This window comes from Nyctereutes procyonoides, unplaced genomic scaffold, assembly GCF_905146905.1.
Source record: "Nyctereutes procyonoides isolate TBG_1078 unplaced genomic scaffold, NYPRO_anot_genome, whole genome shotgun sequence".
NCBI classification, from domain to species: domain Eukaryota; kingdom Metazoa; phylum Chordata; class Mammalia; order Carnivora; family Canidae; genus Nyctereutes; species Nyctereutes procyonoides.
In genome coordinates, this window is record NW_026575131.1 from 57,572,116 (window position 1) to 57,586,897 (window position 14,782).

Below are 14,782 nucleotides of genomic sequence, written 5' to 3' on the forward strand. Positions count from 1 at the left end.
GGCGCCGCAGAGCGCGCTGGGAAGTGGAGTCCCGGGCGCCGGCCCTGCCTGGGGAGAGGAGCGCGCGGGGCTGGACCACGTGCGTGCGTGCGTGCGTGCGTGCGTGCGCGCTCGCGCTCGGGCCCTCCGAGCTAGGCACCGCGGGGCGCAGGCGCGGCCGGGCTTCCTTGTTTGGGCTCAGGTCGGAAGTGGCGCGCGGGGTCAACGGTGGGCGGAGGCCACGCCCCGCGCAGGGTCACGCGGGGCGGCGGGGCCCGTGGGGTTGGTCGCGCGGGGCGGCGGCGGCGGCGACTCCCGGGAGGCGCCGCCAAATCGAGGGGCCGGAAGGTGCGGAGGACCCAGGTCGCGGGCACACGGCGCCAGACAAACCCCAGGTCCTAGCGGGCGGGCGTCCGCGACAGCGACAGCGACAGCGACAGCGACAGCCGACCTGGGCGGACGGGCGGCGCGACGTGGCGCAGTGAAAACACCCGCGCGGGGAGCAGGGGTGGCGGCAGGTGGCGCGGAGCTCAGCACCCCCCGTCGCACGCGGGCCCGGGTCGCGGGGGATGTGACACGACCCACACGCCCGGCCATTGGCATCTGAAAAATAAGCCACGAAGCACCGAATGAAGCCCGCAGGATGTGGTCAAACGGAGGAAGTCGGACACAAACGGTTTAAAATAATAGATTTAAAAAAAAAAAATAATGGCCCTGGGGCGCCCGGCTGGCCGGGTCACATCATGCGACTCTTGAGGTCAGGGCTGTGAGTTCAAGCTCCACGTTGGGCGTCCCGCCTGCACTGCGAGATACGTTAAAAATACAGACACCCCCACCTCCATAAGATAAGTCTTTTTTTTTTTTTTATGGTATGGAGATTCTTTTTCTTTTTTTTTTATGATAGTCACAGAGAGAGAGAGAGAGAGAGGCAGAGACACAGGCAGAGGGAGAAGCAGGCTCCATGCACCGGGAGCCCGACGTGGGATTCGATCCCGGGTCTCCAGGATCGCGCCCTGGGCCAAAGGCAGGCGCCAAACCGCTGGGCCACCCAGGGATCCCATTTTTTTTTTTTTTTCATAAGATAAGTCTTGTACCTGCCACTGGAACACACATTTCCTGGCGTTTTGTTACATTTACTACTTACCTGTTTAAAAAGTTAAAGCAGGCAGTTGAGATTCTCTCCTTCCTAATTTCCAACCTCCCGCCCCAGAGCAACTGCTGTGACAAGAGGGTATGTGGACACTTGTGAATGGACTCCTAACCTGGAGATGAGCATACCCGATGCACAAAGTATGGGTTTGGCCTCTTTTTTATTGTAAGATACACGTGGACTTTAGCATAGTCGCGGCTTCTAGGCGCACAGCATGGCAGCCTGGAGCCTACTCACCCCGCTGTGCACCCCCCCCCCACAATCCGTGTGCAGAACCTTCCATCTCGGGGCACCTGGGGGGCTCAGTGGTTGAGCATCTGCCTCTGGCTCAGTGCGTGACCCCGGGGTCGTAGGATAGAGCCCCACATCGGGCTCCCCGCAGGGAGCCTGCTCCTCCCTCTGCCCATGTCTCTGCTGCTCTCTGTGTCTCTTATGAATAAATAAACAGAAATAAAATAAACTTCATTTTTTAAAGCAGGCTCCGTCCCCAGTCTGGTGCTTAAACTCATGATCCTGAGATCTCATGATTCCACAGACTGAGCCAGCAGGTGCCCCACTTATCACTTATTCTTGTTCATCTCTCCCACCCAGGAGGCTATGAGCTCCAGGGGAGTCAGGATGGAACCCCCCAAAGTCAAGTACTTCATATATGTGTGATGGAAGAATGAATGTCACCTCCCATGACCCATTGCTCTACAACGGGGCTGGCAAACCTTTTTTTTTTTTTTATGATAGTCACACACACACAGAGAGAGAGAGAGAGAGAGGCAGAGACATAGAGGGATAAGCAGGCTCCATGCACCGGGAGCCCGACGTGGGATTCGATCCCGGGTCTCCAGGATCGCGCCGTGGGCCAAAGGCAGGTGCCAAACCGCTGCGCCCCCCAGGGATCCCTGGCAAACCTTTTTGTGTACAGAGCTAACTAGTGTAAATTTTCGGTTTTGTTGGCCATAAGGTTTCATAGTGATGACTCACCTGTACTATTCTAGCCAGAAAGCACCAAAGTCCTGATGTTAACAAGTGAAAGCGGGGAGGCCCTCCTGGCAGCAGCCAGAGAACAGGCTCCTTTTACCCACACGCAAAAGTGAATGTCATGTAATTTTCATGTATCATAAAATTGTATTTTGTTTTTTTGGTTTTTCAACTATTTAAAAATGTAGGGGATCCCCGGGTGGCTCTGTGGTTTAGCGCCTGCCTTTGGCCCCGGAATCAAGTCCCACATCGGGCTCTCTGCGTGAGCCTGCTTCTCCGTCTGCCTGTGTCTCTGCCTCTCTCTCTCTCTCTCATGAATAAGTAAAATCTTAAAAAATAAAAATGTAGGGCACCCCTGGTGGCGCAGCGGTTTAGCGCCACCTGCAGCCGGGGTCTGATCCTGGAGACCCAGGATCGAGTCCCGCGTCAGGCTCCCGGCATGGAGCCTGTGTCTCTCTCTCTCTCTCTCTCTCTCTCTCTCTCAATAAATAAATTCAAAGAAATAAAAATGTAAAACCACTGTAAACTGTACTAAAACAACAGCAGGAGGAGTGATCTGCAGGCTGATGCCAATTCTGTAAGATCTGAAAGTTTTGATCAAATGTATCACCTTTCTAATCAAATTGCATATTTGTACTTTATATATATACATACATAGGATCTTTTTTAATTTTTTTTAATTTTTTATTTATTTATGATAGTCAGAGAGAGAGAGAGAGAGGCAGAGACATAGGCAGAGGGAGGAGCAGGCTCCATGCACCGGGAGCCCGACGTGGGACTCGATCCCGGGTCTCCAGGATCGCGCCCTGGGCCAAAGGCAGGCGCCAAACCGCTGCGCCACCCAGGGATCCCCATAGGATCTTTTAAAACTGTGCTGTGGGGTCAGACACATCCCTCCTTGTACCCCCTGTGCCACCCACTTGCCGCGCACCCGGAGGAAGTCCCCGCCGCCCCGATTCCAGGCCTGCAGGCTGTGCAGCGCGGGCAGTCACGGCTCACAGTGGGGCCTCCCCCGGAGGGCCCACCCGCGGGCGAGCACGGCCGGTCGCCCTCCACCTTGAGCGGGCGCAGCGGGCGCAGCGGGCGCAGCGGGCGCAGGGGTCAGGGCGAGCTGAAGCTGGCGCGGACACGGTTTGTCTAAGGCGCCGCCAGACTGAACTGTGCCCGTAGCTAAGCTTCGGGATGGAGCCCACGCGGCAGGTAGGTGGCAGTGGGGGGTCCCTGGTCTCTGGGGGCCCCAAAGACCCGGGGAGGCGCAGAGCCGGTGCCCCCATCACTTTTGCTCAGGATCCGAGTGGGCAGCGGCCTCCAGGGCTCCCCGTGATCCCGGCGTGATCCGCACCCCGGGTGCGGGGCTTCTAACCCGCAGGATTTGCAGGAGCGCGGGGGTCGCTCAGCGGGTCCGGCCCTGCAGGTTCTCCTGCTCGGGAGCCCCGGGAGCCCCACAGCGGTGGCCCCGACAGCAGACGGGCGGCTGCGGGAGGGCGGTACCTCGGGCTGGCTCCCCGTTAGGCGGCAGACGGGGGCCCGCCCGCGGCCCCGCCCCGCCCCGCCCCGCCCCGCCCCGCCGACCCTGGGCTCGCCCGACACCCGCTGCCCTGCGCCCGCCCGCGGCCCCGCCCCGCCCCGCCCCGCCCCAACCCGCCCCCGGCCCAGAAGGCCTCGCAGGGCCCGGCCGCGCTCGCCAGCCCCGTGCAGCCGCAGCATGAGCGCCCCCGCCGCGCCCCCCATCTTCGCCCCCGGCGAGAACTGCAGCCCCGCGTGGCAGGCGGCGCCCGCGGCCTACGACGAGGCGGACATGCACCTGCAGATCCTGGGCAAGCCGGTGATGGAGCGCTGGGAGGCCCCCTACATGCACGCGCTGGCCGCCGCCGCCGCCTCCAGAGGTAAACTGAGGCCGGGGCGCGCCGAGCAGGGGCTCTCGGCCGGAAGGCGGGCAAGGCGGGCGGCGGGGGCGGGGGCGGGGGCGGGGGCGCGGCTGGGGCCGGGGAGGCGGCGGCGGGAGCGGGCAGGCCGGGGCCAGGCCGCGCTAAGAATAGCCCCGGGAAAGGGAGGCCGGGAACCAGCTGCCGGGAACCAGCTGCCCTGCCGGGAACCAGCTGCCGGGCGGCCGGGCCGGCGCCCAGGGCCTCCCCCCAGGGCCTCCCCCCGGCGGGGCACACCGGGTGTCCCCTCTCTCTCCCCAGCGGTTCCAGGCCCGAGGCCTCAAGCCCGCCCCCCTCCTTGCAGCCAGGGCGGGAGGGCAGAGAAAAGTAACCACGTCGAGAGATAAGCGCCTCCAGGGCTCAAAGTCCAGGGTCTGACCCCCCAATGAGGCCGGGCCTGCCACCCGCTGCCCACGCGTCCCCCTGCCCTGGCCCGGCCCGGCCCGGCCCACGCTGTGCCCTCTCAGGGCTGCCGTGTTCCACCCTCCGCCTCCGCCCCACTTGTGCCCTCCCGTCCTTGTGGCAAACAGGTCTCTCCGAAAAGGCCCTGCCCCTGTGCCCCCTCCTCCCGGCCGCTGCCCGGCCCCAGCCTGGCGTGTGACACTGGGCTCTCTGTGTGACCAGGGGGCCGGGTGCTGGAGGTGGGCTTCGGCATGGCCATCGCGGCCTCCAGGATCCAGGAGGCCCCCATCCGTGAGCACTGGATCATCGAGTGCAACGACGGCGTCTTCCAGCGGCTGCAGGCCTGGGCGCAGCGGCAGCCACACAAGGTGCCCGCCTCTGCCCGGTCTCGGGGGGCTGCGGCCTGCCGGACGCGGTGGGCTTCTCCCCCAGCACCTCTGCCCTCTCCCTTACGGCGGGCGGCATCCGGACACCTGGGACCCTCACTCCTGTTTTTCTCCCCACCCCAAGGTGGTTCCGCTGAAGGGCCTGTGGGAGGACGTGGCACCTACCCTGCCAGATGGCCACTTTGATGGTGAGGGGGCTTGGGAGCCGGGGAGGGGGAGCCCCTCTGCTTGGCTTGCAGAGGGACCTGCTAAGGGGCACTTGGGGTGCCCGATGAACCACTGCCGGACGCTGCCCCGGAGGAAGAGGCAGCGTGCCGTGAGCTGGGGGTGAAGCGCCCGGGTCCTGGGCACACGCTGCCTGACCTGTGGCCGCCCACTTCCCGCGCAGGGATCCTGTACGACACGTACCCACTGTCCGAGGAGACCTGGCACACGCACCAGTTCAACTTCATCAAGGTAGGGTGCGCTTGCTGGGACGGTTCCCAGGGCCAGCGGGGCTGGCAGCTGTTCACACAAGGACACCCCTCCCCCGGGAGACGGGAGGCCGCCTGGGCAATGCCTGCTGCCCACAGCCCAGACCTCCTTCCTGACCTCGGTCCCCTGCCCAGGGCCATGCCTTTCGCCTGCTGAAGCCTGGGGGCATCCTCACCTACTGCAACCTCACCTCCTGGGGGGAGCTGATGAAGTCCAAGTACTCAGACATCACCACCATGTTCGAGGTGAGGCAGCCTGCGAGGCAGCACCCCTGGGGGCGGCAGCGGGAGTGCCCTGTGACCTGGGGAGGGCCCCTGGCCTTAGGGGCTGATCTCCCCGGTGGATGGCGGCCCCCACTTACAGGTCAGGTAAGGTCTCTCAGCGAAACGACTGTGCCCTCAGGACACAGTGATACAGCCGGGCCCCCAGCCAGGCATCCCCCTCGTCCACCCAACAGATCTGTATTGGTTTAGGCACTGGCCCTGCTGCCTGGGAGGATGTGCGGGGGGTGGGCAGCCTGCCGGCACCCCACGCCCACGGTACCAGGAATTGCTACCCGAGGTTAGACACCTGGGGGACACCCTCCCAGACCTGGGCTTCCTGGTTCTGTGGGTCTGCAGTCGGGCTGCGGTGCCCGCCGGCTCCCAGGGGCCCTGGTAGTTGTCAACGCCGTCCTGGGGGGAGCGGGCACCCTGGGTGTCCTCCGAGGCCCCACGGCCCCAGAATGACCGGGCGCCTCCCTCCCGCCAGGAGACCCAGGTGCCAGCGCTGCTGGAGGCAGGCTTCAGGCGGGAGGATATCCGCACGGAGCTGATGGAGCTGGCCCCGCCGGCCGAGTGCCGCTACTACGCCTTCCCACGGATGATCACGCCCCTGGTCACCAAGCACTGAGCCCGGCCGGGCCTCAGGCCTGTCCCGTGCCCAGCGCAGTGCCTTACCGCCGGGAGTGTGGGCCTGGGCTCTCACAGCCGTGGGCGCCAGCCCGGGCCACACCTGCAGGGGGACGGGGCTCCCGCCCTTCGCTGCAATGGGAACACCCCTTCCTCCCAGGGTCGTTCAGGATAAAATAAATGCTAATGCCGGCCTTGCCCTCACAGCAATGCAGCGTGAGCACGCGCTTTAGTGGACGCCTCCTGCCCCTCCAAATACACAGAACCCAGGATCTGTCCAGGGCACCTGGGGAGACGGGGCTACTGTGCAGCAGTACCTGAGCTTCCCTGTGCCCAAGGCCAAGCGGCCAGGACCCGTGGGTCGTGGCAGACGCACAGCTCGCCCACCAGGCCCCCCCCCCGCTGCGGTTGGCAGCTGAGGTCCGGAGGGGGCTGGGGGAGGGGAGCAGAGCTGTGAAGGCCTCACCCGGTGGTGGCCCAAGGCCGAGAGCCTCAGCCTGGAGGCTCTGGTCCCACCTGTCAGGCTGAGCCTTGAAACAAGGCCAGACCTTTGGACCCAGCTGTGCTCCCCAGGACCCTCGGCTCCCCCCTAGATGCGGTGCGGCCACAGGCACCGCCCCGGCTCCATCACCCTCCAGCGCCCAGCCGGTCACCCCGGGGCCATCCGCTTCTCTCTCCACAGCCTCCGGGACCCATCCACTCCCCTCCTTCGTGGGCCTGGGGCGACCACGTGCAGGGTCAGCTCTCCAGCCACAGGACAGCCTGCCCACGCAGCGCTCACCACCCGCACAGCACGTCACCCCTCCCAGAGCCCCCACTTCCACACACGTCACGCAGGGAAGGAGGTGGCGCCAGGGTGGGTGTATCGGGTTTATTGACCATCCTGAGGACGCCGCAGGGGCCCGGGGCACCGGCACTACCTGCGGTACCAGATTCTGAGCTTCTTCTCCCGCTTGATCTTCCTCTGCAGCTGCAGGATGCCATACAGCAGGGCCTCAGCGGTGGGGGGACAGCCTGTGCGGGGGGGCTGCGCCTCAGTCTCCCTGCTGACAGGGAGTGGCTGGAGCACCCAGGCAGGGAGGGCAGCCACGGTGCCCCCAGACCAATGACTGGATCCTGGGACCTCCCTGCTGGGGTCCGACCGACCCCCCCTGCCGCTTGGCAAAGGGCAGCACCCACAGGCTGGACAGGGCACTGGGAAGAGGGGGCAGCAGGGCCATGTCAGGCGGGGGAGCCATGGGGCCCCCAGGCTGGCACCACCCCAGCCTGTCCTGCCCAGGTTGTTGGGGGTCAGCCCTTCACAGGGGAGGAGCCCGTTCCAGACCCTGCAGTCAAGCCACAGCAGTGGGGAGGACCAGGCTGCCCACACAGGCCCAGCTGCCCTGTCCAGCCCCCACCCCCCATGACCTGGCTCAGGACCTCCACGAGGACAAGCCTGGGTGATCTCCTGACCCCGGCTCACACGAGCCCCAGGTGGGGAGGGGAGACTCAAGGGGGCAGAGCAGCCGGAACGGCAAGAGGCCCAACGGAGGAGGGGAAGCCCTGGGGACACGCTCCCCTACAGTCCCTGTCCCCAACAGCCCACCGCAAGGGGCAGAGGGATGGGTCACCACCCACAGGACCTGCCCGGGACCTGCGGGTCCTGAAGGACAGCCCCCGGTCCTCACTCCTGGCCCGCCCTGGGCCCAGCATCTGCAGAACCACCACAAGGGCGCCCGTGACGGGGCACGGAGGCTCCGCGTGGGGACATGTCCCAGGGCACACGTCCAGCAAGTAGCAGCTGACCAGGGCTTGGCCTCTGGTCTGCAGGATGGAGTCCCCTGTGCCCTCCCCCACCAGACGGGCTGTCCCTCCACCACGGGGGCTCCCCTGGGGCCTGGCGGGGCAAAGGCCCTCACGTATCCGCAGGACACTAAACAAATCACCACCACCCAATGTCCTTTTGAGCGATGCCAGAATGTGACCTAAACTTCTTGGGGAACGTGGATCACAGGCCTCGAGTGTCCTCTGCCCTCCAGAGACGGGGGTCGGGCTCTCCGAGTGTGCACTGAGCCCAGCGATACGGGGCCTCTGTGGGCAGGCGAGGCACCGCGCTGACCCGACCCGACACTGTCGGGGCAGATGCCGGGGGCCGCATGTGGCCCGGGAAGATGCCCAGCCGCGGGTGACCTTCAGACAAACCCCCAGTCCTTTTCTGGTAAAAATGTATCGTAAGCATCGTAAGGGACACAACGTTGAAATGTTACTATTTCCCGTTACTCTGAGTGACGTACCTGGGGCCCTGCACGTCACCTGCACGTCACCTGCGCCTCCCAGCACCCGGCACCGGGTCCAAAGGAGTCCCGCGGTCCCTCGTGAGAATGAGAACCTGTGGCCACCGTTCCGGGCTCCAGGAACCATTCTCTGTGTTTTAACCCTGTTCCTTTGGTTCTGCTTCTATCAGGTGGAACCACGGGGGGACGCACGGTCTAGAGAAGGCTGCCGCCCCGCCCTGCCCCGGCTAAGCCTGGGCCCCCCTCTGGGCGAAACCTAAGACTTTGCCATCAGGGGACCTTTGAGGGACAAGGGAGGAGAAGGCTGAGGCTTCACTCTTCTGCTTGGGCCCACATCTGTTCGTCCTTAAACGAGGGCAAGGCACCGCCTCTGCAGGGGCGTGGGGGCCCCGGGATGCGGCAGGGGTGGGCTTACCGGGCACGTAGATGTCCACGGGCACGATGCGGTCACAGCCCCTCACGACAGAGTACGAGTAGTGGTAGTAACCTCCTCCGTTGGCACAGCTGGCGGGGAGGGGCACCGTAAGGGCCACGCTGGCCACCCCACAGCCCCGCCCCACATACCCCTGCCTTCAGGTACAAACAGGTGCCAGGAATGGGCAGGAGTGGATGTAGAGTCAGAAAAGAGAATGGTCTCTCTCTCTCTCTCTCTGTGACTATCATAAATAAATAAAAATTAAAAAAAAAAAAAAAAACAAAAAAAAAAAAGGGGATCCCTGGGTGGCGCAGCGGTTTAGCGCCTGCCTTTGGCCCAGGGCACGATCCTGGAGACCCGGGATCGAATCCCACGTCAGGCTCCCGGTGTATGGAGCCTGCTTCTCCCTCTGCCTATGTCTCTGCCTCTCTCTCTCTCTCTCTCTCTCTGTGACTATCATAAATAAATAAAAATTTAAAAAAAAAAAACAAAAACAAAAAAAAAAAAGAAAAGAGAATGGCCACCTGAGGCCTGCTGTGGGACCAGGGGGAGCAGGAGCAAATGGACAGACCCCGAGCCCCCGATGCTCAGGGAGGGGACCAGACACAGGAGGCCCCACGGGGTGTGCGTCCACGTGTGACACATCCAGGACAGGCTCGTCCATGGACAGGGAGGGGCTCAGGGGGCTGGGGGCTGGGAGGTAAGGTGGGGGGGGTGACAGCTGATGGGGACGAGGTTTCCTTTGAAGGTGATAGAATGTTCTGGAAGTAGGGGCAACAGCTGATAGCACCGTGAACGCATGGACCTCACAGAACTGCGCACTTTAACAGGGTGGGCTTTATGGGGCAAGTTCTACCTCAGCAGAACGGCCAGGTGAGGAAGCAGCTGCTGGCGGCACGGGGAAGGGCAGGGAGAGGGCGGCGGGCAGGCGGGGAGCATGCAGACGGCCCATGGAGCGGGGACGGGCGAGAGCGCGCCAGCCTGGGGCGGGCACTCACCTCCCCATGGACACCACGTAGCGTGGCTCCGGCATCTGGTCGTACACCTGGAAGAGAGGGCCGGGTGTGGGCGTGGGTGTGGGCGTGGGTGTGGGTTCGGCTGCAGGCCGGGCGGCAGGTGGCGGCCCCGGGGCCAGGCCTACCTTGCGGAGCGCCGGGGCCATCTTGTTGGTGAGCGTGCCGGCCACGATCATCACGTCCGACTGGCGCGGGCTGGCGCGGAACACCACGCCGAAGCGGTCCATGTCGTAGCGGGGCGCCGCCATGTGCATCATCTCCACGGCGCAGCACGCCAGGCCGAAGGTCATGGGCCACAGGGAGCTCTGTGGGGGCAGGGGCTCAGCAAGGGGGTGCCTGGGCCCCGAAGCTCAAAGCCCATCGGCCAGGCCCCGAGGGGCCCTCAGACGCGCGTTGCCCACCCAGTGTGCTCCGCGGGACGGTAAAGGGAGCTCCGCTCGTGTGCCGACACCGTCCAGCACGCACCGCACCCAACACCCCGGCCCAGGTGAAAGTAGCTTCAAGGACGTAGTTCACATAACCCAGCACGTCCTAAATCCCATCCTTCTGCGACAGGGACGGCCGCTCCGAGGGCCTGGAAAGCCACAGGGGGCACAGCTCCAGACCCCGGGGCTCAGCCCCTGCCAGTGACTTGCTGGTACCCTTTCCCGGTGTCCCAGGACTCCAAATGCCTATTCCTCCAGGAAGGCCTCTTGGATGCCCGTGGAGGACACTCGCTCTCCGTCCGGGGTCTCCTCTCCCCCTGCTGCACTCCTCAGCCAGAGCCTTCTCTGCAGCCTCTGCCTAGGCGGGGACACCTGCCCCACTTTGTCCTAATGCGGGTGATAGGGCTTGGGCTACACCCAAGGCCAACCCGGACAGCACGTCAGGCTGGCGTGGTTAGGACCAACAGTGCAGGGGACACCCGTGTGCTGGTGCTGTGGACCCCGGCGGAGCACCCCCCGTGGCCCCATCTGTGACACACGGAGACGGCCTGGGCACCCCCCGCACACAGGGAGCGCTAGTGGGACACGCACACGTGTGCTCAATCCTGGGGGACGCCGCCCAAACTGTCCCGGGGTGGAGGGTGGGGGCGGGCAGCGTGTGGGGGCCTTTCCCAGGAAGGAGCCACCGGTCCAGGCAGGCACCACCTTCCCAGGTCAGAGAAAGCCACTCCTGCGTCGGAGGAGAAACTAGAGGAATCCACAGAGACGGGCGATCTGCAGAAGGGGGCAGGTCAGGGAGGGGCCAGGAAGCAGGGCAGGGGCGCATGTGGCCAGAGGCCCGAGGGCGGGCGAGGGGTCGGGGGCTCACCCGGCGGGCCCAGTTGATGAGGTCATCCAGCTTGGCCACCACATACTCGCCCCGGCTGCTGGGAAGCGCAGAGGACTTGGGGACCACAGCTCCAGCCGAGGACACAGCGGGCTGGGTGCTGGACACGGAACACTCGGTCGGGAGGGGGACGTTAGCCGGGCGGGGATCCCGCCCCCCCGTCCCACGGTCTAGCCCAGAGCAGCGCCTCAGAGGGCAGCACCCGGCTGCGGCCACGGCCTGCTCTGGGGCCCACGGCACCCCGCACTCAGGCCCGGGGACGGCTGCCCTGCTGGGGCCCCTGCTGGCCTCTGTCCCCTGGGGAACTTGGCTCCCCTGACACACAGTCGAGGGCCCTGTGGTTTGGGGACGTGCAGCCATGGCCTTGGACGGAGGTGAAACCCCTGGGGGCCGCGGGGCAGGGACCCACACCGCATTGCCCCGGTGGGTGGAGGGGGGGCCTGGAGTCACCAAGGGCTGCTGCTGCCCCAAACGGAGGCTTTAGGGTGCGCAGGTCACCGGAAGGCCGGCCTCACCTGCTGGGGCTGTCCGCGGCCACGCTCGGGTGGACACCACGCACCTGTGTCGCCACGGCCACGCCCGGGCTGCGGGGAGAGGGGGTGCCCGTGAAGAGGGCCCTGGGTGCCCCCGCTCCACCCGGCAAGGGGAGGGAAACAGCCCGGGGGCCCCACCTGCCCCATCGCCCTTTTTGTAAATGAAGCTTGGTCGACTCCCCGGCCCACGGCCGCCTCCGCCCGCGGCACAGCACCCAGGGGCCCCCGTGGGAGGTCGGCTGAGCCCGACCCGAAGGCCCTGCTCTGCCTTCCTCTCGGGGGCCTCCGTTTCCGGGAGGGTCCCCCCGTCTATTTTACAGGGAACGTTTGATTCCTGGGGAACAGGCCAGGTCAAAACAGACCAGGTCTGCGCACGTGCCCTTGGAGCCCCCTTGGAGCTGCCCCGGGCTCTGCGCCCAGACCCGCTCGGGACCCGCCTGCTGCCCAGAGGCCGCCCCGCGCCTTCCCGCAGCGGGGAACAGGGGAGCGGGCGCCGCCTGGTCACCTCCTGGGCTGTCCCCCCCCCCAGGGGCCTGCGCCCCACGACCCTCCTGACCGCACACTCACCGCAGAGCAAGGGTCCGGCGCAGCAGGCCCGGAGCTGCAGAGAGAGGCCGGGGCGCAGGCGGTGAGCTGCGGGCACCAGCCGGGGACCCCGCGCCCGGCTCGTCCTTCCCGGACCCCGGGTCTAGGCGCCACTCGCCAGGCGCTCGGTGAGGACGGGTCTTTCTGAACGTGACCCGCACGGCGCCACCCGGGAAAAGGGCCCCGGGCCTGCAGCGGCGCCGCTCGGGCCCCAGGGCCTTTGCACGTGCAGTTGGCGCTGCCCCGGGTCCCGGCCGCAGCCGAGCGCACGGCAGCCGCTCTCCGGGGGCGGGTCTCGGGCCGCACCAGCTCCCCCGCCCGCGGCCTCGGTCCCCGGCCCCGCCACCGCCGCGCCCCGCGCCCCGCGCTCACCCGCCAGCGCCGCCATGTCCGCCGCGGCCTTCAAACAACCTCTGCGGTCCGTCCGCTTCCGCGCTCCGGGTGCGCGCGGCCGCCTCCCACAGCGGCTCGGCCGCCGCGCGGAAACCGGAACCCGCGCCTGGGACGTTCCGCCGCGGGGCCTCCGCCGGCCGCGCGCCCCGCCCCCGCCGCGGCCCCGGGCAGCGGGTTGGGGGGCGCGGCGGGCGCGGCGGGCGCGGGGGCGTCTCCGCAAAAGCCGGGCGCGGCCCCGCCCTCTCCTCGCCCCGGCGGCAAAAGCCCAAAAGAGCGTCCCTGGGTGGGCTCGAACCACCAACCTTTCGGTTAACAGCCGAACGCGCTAACCGATTGCGCCACAGAGACGGCGCTGCCGCCCGGCGCCCCCCGCGGGCCTAAGAGGCGCGCGCAGCCCGGAAGTCGGCGGGGGCGGCGGGGGGCGGGACTCGGGGTAGCAGCGGCCCCTGCCGCCCGGCCGAGATAGCTCAGTTGGGAGAGCGTTAGACTGAAGATCTAAAGGCCGTTGGTTCGATCCCGGGTTTCGGCATCCGTTTTGGCGCCTTCCCAGAGCGCCGCCGCCTCGGCCGGGGGAGAGGGGAGGGGACGGGAGGGGCAGGCCGCTGGCTCAGGCCAACGTGGGGTCCGCACCCCCAGGACCCTGGCTCCCGCCCACACGTGGGCTCCCGCCCCGACTCCCAGTGATTTTTAACTGGTGGGATGGGAACGCTGCTCAACGTCCAGACCCGCATAGTGGGGAGCGCAAGGTGGTCGCCGCTTGTAGGCCGCTCAATTCTCGCAATGCTGCTGGAGTTTACACTTGGGGGAAACTGAGGCTCACACAGGCAAGCGCAGGCCCGCTGCAGGCCCCGAGCCCCGCACAGCCCGCCGGGCCTGGCTCTGCAGGAGCTCCCGGAGCCCTTCTGCGTTCCTTCCCGCCGCCCGCCGGCCTGTGCCGCCGATTCTCTAACTTAAACTGAGCCTTAGGGCAGCCCGAGTCACGGAGCACGTGTGGACGTGGGAGAGCTCCCTGTACCCAACGCCCAGCGCTCCTGTTAGCTCACACCGCGGGACGCGGCTGCGGCAGTTCTTGAACCAAACTGGGTCCCTTACCGAAGTCGGGGCTTTCTGCAAGTGCTCGGATTTCCCGAAACATCCCTGCGTGGAGAGTGAGGGACCCTGGGAACCCAGACCCCAGCCCCAGCCGCACGTTCAGAGGATGCGGCCCCCGGGCCACCTCTGCCTGCCACCTCCTGAGACCTGAGTCACCCAGCCAAGCTGCTCAGTGCGTTTCCAGTCCCACTGGAACCACGAGCGAGCATCTTCGGGCTGCCAGGTCACAAGAGGGAACGCTGGGGGTGGGGGGACCATGCACGGCAGGCCGCTCCAGCGAGGGGAGGCCAGGCGGACAGGGAGGCCGGGCGGCAGCGAGCCAGCTCAGGGGCAGCAGGGCCGTGAGTCGGGGCTGTTCCTTGTGTGCGTGGGCTTCCGAGGTTTCAGATTCTTACCCTGTATGTGAATTATTTTAAGATTTTGAGAGAGAGGACGCACGTGAGCAAGTGCACGTGCCCAAGTGGGCAGAGCAGGGTGGGGGTGCAGGGGAAGACGGAGCAGCAGACGCCCGCTGACCAGGGAGCCCGACTCCAGAACCCTGGGATCCCAACCTGAGCCCAAGGCAGACACCCAACCGACTGAGCCACCCAGGCGCCCCGTGAATTGGTTGTATTTTTCTTTGAATGTTTTAAGTAATCTCTGTGCCCACCGTGGGCGTCTAACTTACACTCCTGAGAGCAGACTGAGCCAGCTAGGCGCCACCCCCCCACTACCAGGACTTTTTAGAATCTGTTTTTATAGATACACAAAGACTCGGAGAGGAGCCAAGGTGTGTGCAAGGGCAGCTCCCCGGGTCAGGAAGCGGGGACGCTGGTGTGTGGTGACCAAGCCAACTTTAGGAGGAGCTTCTGCAGGGCCTTGGGGTCTGGAGAGGAAGCAGTTCGGAGAAGGAGTGGGCCCGGGGTGGTGGGACTCAGGGTGGAGGGGCCCCAAGGGGGCAGCAGGGAGGCCACACAGAGGCTGGCGAGCTGGAGTCCAGAGGGAAG

The 14,782-nt window shown here is 65.8% G+C and overlaps 2 protein-coding genes and 2 non-coding genes across 4 annotated transcripts; 2 read left to right on the plus strand and 2 right to left on the minus strand.

The window, feature by feature from the left end:
• Window positions 1-3,748: 3,748 nt before the first annotated feature.
• Window positions 3,749-6,384, plus strand: GAMT (guanidinoacetate N-methyltransferase). Its single transcript, XM_055343326.1, has 6 exons — window positions 3,749-3,987; window positions 4,651-4,796; window positions 4,939-5,002; window positions 5,203-5,270; window positions 5,423-5,533; window positions 6,039-6,384. The coding sequence occupies exons 1-6, from the start codon at window positions 3,807-3,809 to the stop codon at window positions 6,177-6,179; spliced, it is 711 nt and encodes a 236-aa protein (XP_055199301.1). The 5' UTR covers window positions 3,749-3,806; the 3' UTR covers window positions 6,180-6,384.
• Window positions 6,385-7,034: 650 nt separating this feature from the next.
• On the minus strand, window positions 7,035-12,824 carry NDUFS7 (NADH:ubiquinone oxidoreductase core subunit S7). Its single transcript, XM_055343327.1, has 8 exons — window positions 12,684-12,824; window positions 12,294-12,327; window positions 11,709-11,777; window positions 11,176-11,293; window positions 10,008-10,187; window positions 9,865-9,911; window positions 8,867-8,955; window positions 7,035-7,192 (listed from the first exon to the last, which is right to left on the minus strand). The coding sequence occupies exons 1-8, from the start codon at window positions 12,697-12,699 to the stop codon at window positions 7,095-7,097; spliced, it is 651 nt and encodes a 216-aa protein (XP_055199302.1). The 5' UTR covers window positions 12,700-12,824; the 3' UTR covers window positions 7,035-7,094.
• Window positions 12,825-12,978: 154 nt separating this feature from the next.
• On the minus strand, window positions 12,979-13,052 carry TRNAN-GUU (transfer RNA asparagine (anticodon GUU)). The gene has a single exon. It is a non-coding gene; the product is annotated as a tRNA-Asn (tRNA).
• Window positions 13,053-13,160: 108 nt separating this feature from the next.
• Window positions 13,161-13,233, plus strand: TRNAF-GAA (transfer RNA phenylalanine (anticodon GAA)). Its single transcript has one exon. It is a non-coding gene; the product is annotated as a tRNA-Phe (tRNA).
• The last annotated feature ends 1,549 nt before the right edge of the window (window positions 13,234-14,782 follow it).